General features: G+C 46.5%; 1 protein-coding gene across 1 annotated transcript in view; it reads left to right on the plus strand.

Moving 5' to 3' along the window:
• ANTXR1 (ANTXR cell adhesion molecule 1) overlaps nucleotides 1–12,272 on the plus strand; it is a 259,626-nt gene that overhangs the window by 176,907 nt on the left and 70,447 nt on the right. Inside the window, exon 14 of the mRNA XM_038746895.1 lies at nucleotides 8,920–8,961. Within this exon, the coding sequence (XP_038602823.1) occupies nucleotides 8,920–8,961 (42 nt within the window). The remainder of the gene's footprint in view (nucleotides 1–8,919; nucleotides 8,962–12,272) is intronic.

The following is a 12,272-nucleotide window of genomic DNA, read 5'->3' on the forward strand; positions in this document are numbered from 1 at the left end:
TCATCTTTGGGCAAGCCACTTAACTTCTCTGGGCCTCAGTTCCCTCATCTGGAAAATGGGGATGAAAGCTGTGAGCCCCACATGGGACAACCTGATCACCTTGTATTCCCCCCCAGCTCTTAGAATGGTGCTTGGCACATAGTAAACATTAAACAAACACTATTATTATTATTATTATTATTATTATTATTATTATTATTATTATTATTATTATTATTATCCCCCCTCCCAGCCCCATACCACTTTTGTCCATATCTGTCATTTATTTCTTTCTATTCATGTCTGTCTCCCCCCTCAATAATAATAATAATGTTGGCATATGTTAAGCGCTTACTATGTGCCAAGCACTGTTCTAACCACTGGGGAAGATACAAGGTGATCAGGTTGTCCCACGTGGGGCTCACAATCTTAATCCCCATTTTACAGATGAGGTAACTGAGGCCCAGAGAAGTGAAGTGACTTGCCCAAGGTCACACAGCTGACAAGCACCAGAGCCGGGATTAGAACCCACGACCTCTGACTCCCAAGCCCGGGCTTTTTCCACTGAGCCATGCTGCTTCTCTATCAATCAATCAATCATATTCATTGAGCACTTACTGTGTGCAGAGCACTGTACTAAGTGCTTGGGAAGTCCAAGTTGGCAACATCTAGAGACGGTTCCTACTCAACAGTGGGCTCACAGTCTAGAAGGGGGAGACAGAGAACAAAACAAAACATATTAACAAAATAAAATAAATTGAATAGATATGTACAAGTAAATAAATAAATAGAGTAATAAATCCGTACAAACATATATACATATATAGAGGTGCTGTGGGGAAGGGAAGGAGGCAAGGCGGGGGGCATGGAGAGGGGGATGAGGGGGAGAGGAAGAAAGGGGCTCAGTCTGGGAAGGCCTCCTGGAGGAGGTGAGCTCTCAGTAGGGCCTTGAAGGGAGGAAGAGAGCGAGCTTGGCGGATGGGCAGAGGGACTGGGGGCATTCCAGGCCCGGGGTAGGACGTGGGCCGGGGGTCGATGGCGGGACAGGCGAGAACGAGGCCTAACGGGGAGGAGATTAGCGGCGGAGGAGCGGAGGGTGCGGGCTGGGCTGGACAAGGACAGAAGGGAGGGGAGGTAGGAGGGGGCCAGGGGATGGACAGCCTTGAAGCCCAGAGTGAGAAGTTTCTGCCTGATGCGCAGATTGATTGGGAGCCACTGGAGATTTTTGAGGAGGGGAGTGATATGCCCAGAGTGTTTCTGGACAAAGATAATCCGGGCAGCAGCATGAAGTATGGATTGAAGTGGGGAGAGACACGAGGATGGGAGATCAGAGAGAAGGCTGGTGCAGTAGTCCAGATGGGATAGGAGGAGAGCTTGAACGAGCAGGGTAGCGGTATGGATGGAGAGGAAAGGGCGGATCTTGGCAATGTTGCGGAGCTGAAACCGGCAGTTTTTGCTGACGGCTTTGATGTGAGCGGTGAATGAGAGAGCGGAGTCGAGGATGATACCAAGGTTGCGGGCTCGTGAGACGGGAAGGATGGTAGTGCCGTCAACAGAGATGGGAAAGTCAGGGAGAGGGCAGGGTTTGGGAGGGAAGACAAGGAATTCAGTCTTGGACATGTTGAGTTTTAGGTGGCGGGCAGACATCCAGATGGACATGTCCTGAAGGCAGGAGGAGATGCGAGCCTGGAGGGAGGGAAAGAGAGCAGGGACAGAGATGTGGATTTGGGTGTCATCAGCATAGAGATGATAGTTGAAGCCATGGGAGCGAATGAGGTTGCCAAGGGAGTGAGTGTAGATCGAGAACAGAAGGGGACCAAGCACTGACCCTTGAGGAATCCCTACATTAAGGGGATGGGAGGGGAAGGAGGAGCCCGCAAAGGAGACCGAGGATGAACGGCCGGAGAGACAAGAGGAGAATCAGGAGAGGATGGAGTCTGTGAAGCCAAGGTTGGATAGCCAAGGTTGGATACTATGTGCAGAGCACTGTTCTAAGCGCTGGCACTGTTCTAAGCGCTGACACATTCCTTGCCCACAGAGTTCTTCCAGCCTAGAGAGGGAGGTAGACACCAAGAGAAATAAATAAATTGCAACTATATATGATAATGATAATAACGATGGTATTTGTTAAGCGCTTACTATGTGTCAGGCACTGCTCTAAGCTCTGGGATGGATACAACCAAATGGGGTTGTCCCACGTGGGGCTCACAATCTCAAATCCCCCCTTTACAGTTGAGGACACTGAGACCCGGAGAAGAGAAGTGACTTGTCCAAGGTCACACAGCGGGGAATAGAATCCAGGACCTTCTGGCTTCTGGGCCTGGGCTCTTTCCGTGGCGTCTTGCTGCTTTCATTCATTCATTCAATCATATTTATTGAGCTCTAACTGTGTGCAGAGCACTGTAATAACCACTGGTTCCTTCCCCTCTGCCTTCAAACATGCCCATGTCTCTCCCATCCTAAAAAAACCCTCTCTTGACCCCACCTCACCTTCTAGTTATCATCCCATATCCCTCCTACCATTCCTTTCCAAACTCCTTGAACGAGTTGTCTACACGCGCTGCCTAGAATTCCTCAACAACAACTCTCTCCTCGACCCCCTCCAGTCTGGCTTCCGTCCCCTTCATTCCACGGAAACTGCGCTCTCAAAGGTCACCAATGACCTCCTGCTTGCCAAATCCAACGGCTCATACTCTGTCCTAATCCTCCTCGACCTCTCAGCTGCCTTTGACACTGTGGACCACCCCCTTCTCCTCAACACGTTGTCTGACCTTGGCTTCCCAGACTCCGTCCTCTCCTGGTTCTCCTCTTATCTCTCCGGTCGTTCTTTCTCAGTCTCTTTTGCAGGCTCCTCCTCCCCCTCCCATCCTCTTACTGTGGGGGTTCCCCAAGGTTCAGTGCTTGGTCCCCTTCTGTTCTCAATCTACACTCACTCCCTTGGTGACCTCATTCGCTCCCACGGCTTCAACTATCATCTCTACGCTGATGACACCCAGATCTACATCTCTGCCCCTGCTCTCTCCCCCTCCCTCCAGGCTCGCATCTCCTCCTGCCTTCAGGACATCTCCATCTGGATGTCCGCCCGCCACCTAAAGCTCAACATGTCGAAGACTGAGCTCCTTGTCTTCCCTCCCAAACCTTGTCCTCTCCCTGACTTTCCCATCTCTGTTGACGGCACTACCATCCTTCCCGTCTCACAAGCCCGCAACCTTGGTGTCATCCTCGACTCCGCTCTCTCATTCACCCCTCACATCCAAGCCGTCACCAAAACCTGCTGGTCTCAGCTCCGCAACATTGCCAAGATCCGCCCTTTCCTCTCCATCCATACCGCTACCCTGCTAATTCAAGCTCTCATCCTATCCCGTCTGGACTACTGCACTAGCCTTCTCTCTGATCTCCCATCCTCGTGTCTCTCTCCACTTCAATCCATACTTCATGCTGCTGCCCGGATTATCTTTGTCCAGAAACGCTCTGGACATATTACTCCCCTCCTCAAAAACCTCCAGTGGCTACCGATCAATCTGCGCATCAAGCAGAAACTCCTCACCCTGGGCTTCAAGGCTGTCCATCCATCACCTCGCCCCCTCCTACCTCACCTCCCTTCTCTCCTTCTACTGCCCAGCCCGCCCCCTCCGCTCCTCCACCACTAATCTCCTCACTGTACCTCGCTCTCGCCTGTCCCGCCATCGACCCCCGGCCCACGTCATCCCCCGGGCCTGGAATGCCCCCAATCCCTCTGCCCATCCGCCAAGCTAGCTCTCTTCCTCCCTTCAAGGCCCTGCTGAGAGCTCACCTCCTCCAGGAGGCCTTCCCAGACTGAGCCCCTTCTTTCCTCTCCCCCTCGTCCCCCTCTCCATCCCCCCGTCTTACCTCCTTCCCTTCCCCACAGCACCTGTATATATGTATATATGGTTGTACATATTTATTACTCTATTTATTTATTTATTTTACTTGTACATTTCTATCCTACTTATTTTATTTTGTTGGTATGTTTGGTTCAGTTCTCTGTCTCCCCCTTTTAGACTGTGAGCCCACTGTTGGGTAGGGACTGTCTCTATGTGATGCCAATTTGTACTTCCCAAGCGCTTAGTACAGTGCTCTGCACATAGTAAGCGCTCAATAAATACGATTGATTGATTGATTGATTGATTAATAAGCGCTTGGGAAGTACAAGTTGGGAACATCTAGAGACGGTCCCTAACCCAACAGCGGGCTCACAGTCTAGAAGGGGGAGACAGACAACAAAACAAAACAAAACAAAACAAAACAAAACAAAACATATTAACAAAATAAAATAAATAGAATAAATATGTACAAATAAAATAAGAAATAGAGTAATAAATACGTACAAATATATATACATACATGTATATATATGTACTATATATATGTGTGTATATATGTATACATATATATGTATATGTATATATGTATACATGTAAACATATATGCATATGTATACATATATATGTATATATATATGTATGTGTATGTATATATGTATGTATATGTGTATTTGTATGTATACATGCTTCTCCTAAGTGGTGTGGGGCTCAAACTGGTGGGTAGGGACTGTCTCTATATGTTGCCAACTTGTACTCCCCAAGCGCTTACTACAGTGCTCTGCACACAGTAAGCGCTCAATAAATACGATTGGTGATGATGATGATATTAGAGAAGCAGCGTGGCTCAGTGGAAAGAGCCCGGGCTTTGGAGTCAGTGGTCATAGGTTCAAATTCCGGCTCCACCAACTGTCAGCTGGGTGGCTTTGGGCAAGTCACTTCACTTCTCTGGGCCTCAATTACCACATCTGTAAAATGGGGATTGACTGTGAGCCCCCCATGGGACAACCTGATCACCTCGTAACCTCCCCAGTGCTTTGCACATAGTAAGCGCTTAATAAATGCCATTATTATTATTATCATTATTAAAGAGGATGGATCCAATTGCCGAGCCGATTCTGAAGGGAGTAGGGAGTCCTGGAAATTCATTTATTCATTTAATCATATTTATTAAGCGCTAACTGTATGCAGAGCACTGTACTAAGGGCTTGGGAATGTGCAATGCAGCAATAAATAATAATAATAATGGCATTTATAAAGTGCTTACTATGTGCAAAGCACTGTTCTAAGCACTGGGGAGGTTACAAGGTGAACAGGTTGTCCCACGGGGGGGCTCACAGTCTTCATCCCCATTTTACAGATGAGGTCACTGAGGCCCAGAGAAGTGAAGTGACTTGCCCAAAGTCACACAGCTGACAAGTGGTGGAGTTGGGATTTGAACCCATGACCTCTGACTCCAAAGCCCGGGCTCTTTCCACTGAGCCATGCTGCTTCCACAATAAAGAGAGACAATCCCTGCCCACAACGAGCTCACAGTCTAGAGGGGCGGGGAGACTGTTTAATCAGAGAAGGGTCTCTTGGAGAAGATGTCAAGCGCTTAGTACAGTGCTCTGCACACAGTAAGCGCTCAATAAATACGATTGATGATGATGTGACCATTCATCCATTCGAGTCATTCATTCAGTCATATATATTGAGCGCTTACTGTGTGCGGAGCACTGGACTAAGCGCTTAGATAATACAAGTCAGAAACAATCCCTGCCCACAACGGGCTCACAGTCGAGAAGACTTAGAAAAGCAGCGTGGCTCAGTGACAAGAACCCGGGTTTGGGAGTCAGAGGACGTGGGTTCTAATCCTGGCCCTGCCACTCGTCTGCTGTGTGACCTTGGGCAAGCCACGTCACTTCTCTGGGCCTCAGTGACCTCATCTGTCAAACGGGGATGAAGACTGCGAGCCCCCCGTGGGACAATCTGACCTCCTTGTAACCTCCCCAGCGCTTAGAACAGTGCTTTGCACATAGTTAGCGCTTAATAAATGCCATTATTATTATTATTATTGGGCAAGCCACATCACTTCTCTGGGCCTCAGTTCCCTCATCTGTCAAATGGGGATGAAGACTGCGAGCCCCCTGTGGGACAATCTGATCTCCTTGTAACCTCCCCAGTGCTTAGAACAGTGCTTTGCACATAGTAAGCGCTTAATAAATGCCATTATTATTATTATTATTGGGTAAGCCACATCACTTCTCTGGGCCTCAGTGACCTCATCTGTAAAATGGGGATGAAGACTGTGAGCCCCCCTGTGGGACAGCCTGATCACCTTGTAACCTCCCCAGCGCTTAAAACAGTGCTTGGCACATAGAAAGCGCTTAACAAATAGTGTCATTAGAAGGGGGGAGACAGACATTGAAACAAGCAAACAGGCATCAATAGCATCAATGTAGATAAATAGAATTGTAGATATAAGCAGATATCTTATAATAATAATAATAATGGTATAGTATTAATTATTAGAGAAGCAGCGTGACTCAGTGGAAAGAACCCAGGCTTGGGAGTCTCAGGTCGTGGGTTCTAATCCTGGCTCCGCCACTTGTCTGCTGTGTGACTTTGGGTAAGTCACTTCACTTCTCTGTGCCTCAGTTACCTCATCTGGAAAATGGGAATTAAGACTGTGAGCCCCAGTGAGACAACCTTATTACCTGTATCTACCCAATGCTTAGAACAGTGCTGGGCATCTAGTAAGCGCTTAACAAATACCAAAATTATTATTATCATTATTATCACGCCAGTGCTTAGAACAGTACTTGGCACATAGTAAGCACTTAACAAATACCATCATTAGAAGGGGGAGACAGACATCAAAACAAGTAATCAGGCATCAACAGCATCAATATAGATAAATAGAATTATAGACATACAAGTACCTAGCAAATATCAAATGCCATTATAAATATCTCATAATAATAACAATAATGGTATTTGTTAAGCGCTTACTATGCGCCAAGCACTGTTCTAAGCGCTAGGGTAGATACAAGATTCATTCAAATACGATTGAATGAAATGAATGAATGAATACAAGGTTAACGGGTTGTCCCACTTGGGGCTCGCAGTCTTAGATACAAGACCTTAAGCGGGCTTTGAAGCAAGCGCTTAGTACAGTGCCCTGCACACAGTAAGCGCTCAATAAATACGATTGAATGAGCTGGACGAATGAAGAGGGGGAGAATGGGTGGGTGGTCCAGGGGAGGAGGAGGACGTGGGATGGGGGTCGGCGGCGAGGAGACTGTGAGCCCACTGTTGGGTAGGGACCGTCTCTATATGTTGCCAACTCGTCCTTCCCAAGCGCTTAGTCCAGTGCTCTGCACACAGTAAGCGCTCAATAAATACGATTGAATGAATGAATGAATGATAGACAAGATGGAGGCTCTAAGCTTTCTGGCCTTCATTCCAGAAATGTGGCCTGAGGCCACCATTTTCTCATTAAATCCTTATTCCCTAAATTGCTACGGTTCATCACATTAATCTTCATGGTATTTGTCACTTACTAGGTGCCAAGCACTGTATCAATCAATCAATCGTATTTATTGAGCGCTTACTGTGTGCAGAGCACTGGACTAAGCACTTGGGAAGTCCAAGTTGGCAACATATAGAGACGGTCCCTACCCAACCGTGGGCTCACAGTCTAAAAGGGGGTGACAAATGATTGACAAATGTATGATTACTAATAATAACTTGAACATATTTACTATTCTATTTATTTTGTTAATGATATGCATCTTCTAGACTGTGAGCCCACTGTGGGGTAGGGACCGTCTGTATATGTTGCCAACTTGGACTTCCCAAGCGCTTAGTCCAGTGCTCTGCACACAGTAAGCGCTCAATGAATACGATTGAATGAATGAATGAATGAATCAAGCTTAATTTTTAGTTTTTCTGATGACCTTACACCTGTCCACATGTTTCTTTTGTTGTCTGTCTCCACTTTCTAGACTGTGAGCCCACTGTTGGGTAGGGACCGTCTCTGTATGTTGCCAACTTGTACTTCCCAAGGGCTTAGTCCAGTGCTCTGCACACAGTAAGCGCTCAATAAATACGATTGAATGAATGAATGAATGAATCTAGATTTATTTTTATTTATTCTGATGACCTGACATCTGTCCACATGTTTTCTTTTGTTGCCTGTCTCTCCTTTCTAATCAATCAATCAATCAATCGTATTTATTGAGCGCTTACTGTGTGCAGAGCACTGGACTAAGCGCTTGGGAAGTCCAAGTTGGCAACATATAGAGACAGTCCCTACCCAACAGTGGGCTCACAGTCTAAAAGGGGGGAGACAGAGAACAAAACCAAACATACTAACAAAATAAAAGAAATAGAATAGATATGTACAAGTAAAATAAATAAATAAATAAATAAATAAATAGAGTAATAAATATGTACAAACATATATACATATATACAGACCGTGAGCCCATTGTTGGGTAGGGACTGTCTCTATATGTTGCCAACTTGTACTTCCCAAGCACTTAGTACAGTGCTCTGCACACAGTAAGCGCTCAATAAATACGACTGAATGAATGAATCTAGCTTTATTTTGATTTATTCTGATGACCTGACACCTGTCCACATGTTTTGTTTTGTTGTCTGTCTCCCCTTTCTAGACTGTGAGCCCACTGTTGATTAGGGACTGTCTCTATATGTTGCCAACTTGTACTTCCCAAGCGCTTAGTACAGCGCTCTGCACGCAGTAAGCACTCAATAAATACGATTAATTGATTGATTCTAATCCCAGCTCCGCCACTGGTCAGCTGGGTGATTTGGGCGAGTCACTTCACTACTCTGGGCCTCAGTGACCTCGTCTGTAAAATGGGGATGAAGACTGGGAGCACCAAGTGGGGCCACCTGATCACCTTGTATCTACCCCAGCTCTTAGAACAGTGCTTGTCACATACTAAGCGCTTAACAAATACCATTATTATTATTATTATTATTATTATTATTAGAACATTTTTCGGGAGATTTATGAAGTCATTCTGGAATGTGTGTGTTAAGGGGGTCCAATTCACTCACTTCTCTCTCTTTCTTCTTCTCCTTTCAGATAATCAAAGAGCCCCCTCCACCCCCTGAGGAGGAAAGCGAGGTAAGTGGTGGGTTTGGGGGTTTTTTCTATGCTACTTACTAAGTGCTTATTATGCGCCAAGCACCGTGCTAAACGTTGGGCTCGATCAATAGCATTTATTGATCGCTTCCGATGTGCAGAGCACTGTACTACACGCTGGGCTCGATCAATAGCATTCGTTTTTTAGACTGTGAGCCCACTGTCGGGTAGGGACAGTCTCTATATGTTGCCAACTTGTACTTCCCAAACGCTTAGTACAGTGCTCTGTACACAGTAAGTACTCAATAAATACGATTGATTGATTCATTCATTCATTCATTGATCGCTTCCAATGTGCAGAGCACTGTACTACGCGCTGGGCTCGATCAATAGCATTCATTGATCGCTTCCAACGTGCAGAGCACTGTACTACGCGCTGGGCTCGATCAATAGCATTCACTGATTGCTTCCAATGTGCAGAGCACTGTACTAAGCGCTGGGCTCGATCAATAGCATTCATTGATCGCTTCCAATGTGCAGAGCACTGTACTACGTGCTGGGCTCGATCAATAGCATTCGTTGATCGCTTCCAATGTGCAGAGCACCGTACTATGCGCTGGGCTCGATCAATAGCATTTATTGATCGCTTCCAATGTGCAGAGCACTGTACTAAGCGCTGGGCTCGATCAATAGCATTCATTGATGGCTTCCAATGTGCAGAGCACTGTACTACACGCTGGGCTCCATCAATAGCATTCATTGATTGCTTCCAATGTGCAGAGCACTGCATGGCTTGATCAATAGCATTTATTGATCGCTTCCAATATGCAGAGCACTGTACTACACGCTGGGCTCGATCAATAGCATTCATTGATCGCTTCCAATGTGCAGAGCACTGTACTAAGCGCTTGGGAGAGTACAGCAGACCCATTCTCTGCCCGTAACAAGCTCACAGTCTTGATATAACGTTAATCAGGTAGGATACAGTCCCTGGCCCACCCGGGGCTCACGGTTTTGGCAGAAAGGAGTCGGATTTAATGCCCATTTTACAGATGAGGGAACTGAGGCCCAAGGAAGTGAAGTGACTTCCCCAAGGTCACACAGCAGACAAGAGGCGGAGCTGGGACAAGAATGCAGGTCCTTCTGATTCCCAGGCCGCGCTGCTTCTTGACTTAATTCCACGTCCCTGACTAGCCAATGAGTTCAATCAATCAATCAATCAATCAATCGTATTTATTGAGCTCTTATTCTGTGCAGAGCACTGTACTAAGCGCTTGGGAAGTCCAAGTTGGCAACATATAGAGACGGTCCCTACACAACAGTGGGCTCACAGTCTAAAATCCTCCTCAACGAGCCAACCAATAGCTTCAGGTGCAGCTGACGGAATGGAAAACCCATATGAATAATAATATTAATAATAATAATAATAATGAAATTAATAATATTCATTCATTCAATCGTATTTATTGAGTGGTTACTGAGTGCAGAGCACTGTACACTAAGAGCTTAGCCCTGAGCCCACTGTTGGGCCCCCTCGTCCCCCTCTCCATCCCCCCATCTTCCCTCCTTCCCTTCCCCACAGCACCTGTATAGATGTATATATGTTTGTACATATTTATTACTCTATTTATTTATTTATTTTACTTGTACCTATCTATTCTATTTATTTTATTTTGTTAATATGTTTGGTTTTGTCCTCTGTCTCCCCCTTTTAGACTGTGAGCCCACTGTTGGGTAGGGACTGTCTCTATGTGTTGCCAACTTGTACTTCCCAAGCGCTTAGTCCAGTACTCTGCACATAGTAAGCGCTCAATAAAAACGATTGATGATTGATGATGGTGATGACGGTCTCTATATGTTGCCAACTTGGACTTCCCAAGCGCTTAGTACAGTGCTCTGCACACAGTAAGCACTCAATAAATGCGATTGATTGATTGATTGATTGATCCCCTGTGGGGCTTCCAGTCTAAGAGAGAAGCAGCGTCGCCTAATAGCTAGGGCAGATGCCTGAGAGTCAGAAGGACCTGGGTTCTAATCCCTGCTCCTCCGCTTGTCGGCTGTGTGACCCTGGACGAGTCACTCAACTACTCTGTGCCTCAGCTACCTCATCTGCCAAATGGGGATGAAGACTGCGAACTTCACGTGGGACAACCTGATCACCTTCTATTTACCCCAGTGCAAAACAGTGGCACATAGTAATCGCTTAACAAATACCATTATTGTTATTATTTACAGTTGAGGCTCGGAGAAGTTAAGTGGCTCACAGGGGGCTCACAGCCCAATCCCCATTTTCCAGATGAGGTCACTGAGGCCTCAATGACATTTTTCCTTTTAGACTGTGAGCCCACTGTTGGGTAGGGACTGCCTCTATATGTTGCCATCTTGTACTTCCCAAGCGCTTAGTACAGTGCTCTGCACACAGTAAGCGCTCAATAAATACGATTGATGATGATGATGAGGCCCAGAGAAGTTAAGTGAGTTGCCCAAAGTCACCCAGCTGACAATTGGCGGAGCCGGGATTTGAACCCCGGACCTCTGACTCCCAAGCCTGGGATCTTTCCAATCAATCAATCAATCAATCGTATTTATTGAGCACTTACTGTGTGCAGAGCACTGTACTAAGCGCTTTCCACTGAGCCATGCTGCTGCTTCTAAGCACTGGGGTAGATACAAGGTTATCAGATTGGAGACGGTCCCTGTCGCACAGGGGGCTCACCCTCTTGATCCCCATTATTTTCCAGATGAGGGAACTGAGGCCCAGAGAAGTGAAGTGACTTGTCCAAGGTCACTCAGCGGACAAGGGGCGGAGCCGGGATTAGAACCCAGGGCTTCCTGATTCCCAGGCCCCGGCTCTAACCTTTAGGCCGCCCTGCTTCTCTCCACCTCCCACATTGTGAGCCCCACACTTCTCTCATTATCAATCGTATTTATTGAGCACTTACTATGTGCAGAGCACTGTACTAAGCGCTCTCCACATTGTGAGCCCCCCCCGTGGGACAACTTGATCACCTTGTACCCCCCAGCGCTTAGAACAGTGCTCTGCACATAGTAAGCGCTTAACAAATGTCATTATTACTATTATTATTATTATTATTATTATTATTATCCGACCCTCAGACATCAGGGTCCTCGCTAACTGAGACCACCTAAACCACGTCACGTCAGAACGCCGATGCTCCGTCTCATGGTGGGGAATTGAGATGACGTTACTGGGCTATGGGGGAAATCAATCAAACGGTATTTATTGGGCGCTTATTCATTCATTCAATCGTATTTATTGAGCGCTTACTGTGTGCAGTGCACTGTACTAAGCGCTTGGGAAGTACAAGTTGGAAACTGCCAGCTGTGTGACT

The sequence above is a fragment of the Tachyglossus aculeatus genome, chromosome 5 (assembly GCF_015852505.1).
Source record: "Tachyglossus aculeatus isolate mTacAcu1 chromosome 5, mTacAcu1.pri, whole genome shotgun sequence".
NCBI lineage: Eukaryota > Metazoa > Chordata > Mammalia > Monotremata > Tachyglossidae > Tachyglossus > Tachyglossus aculeatus.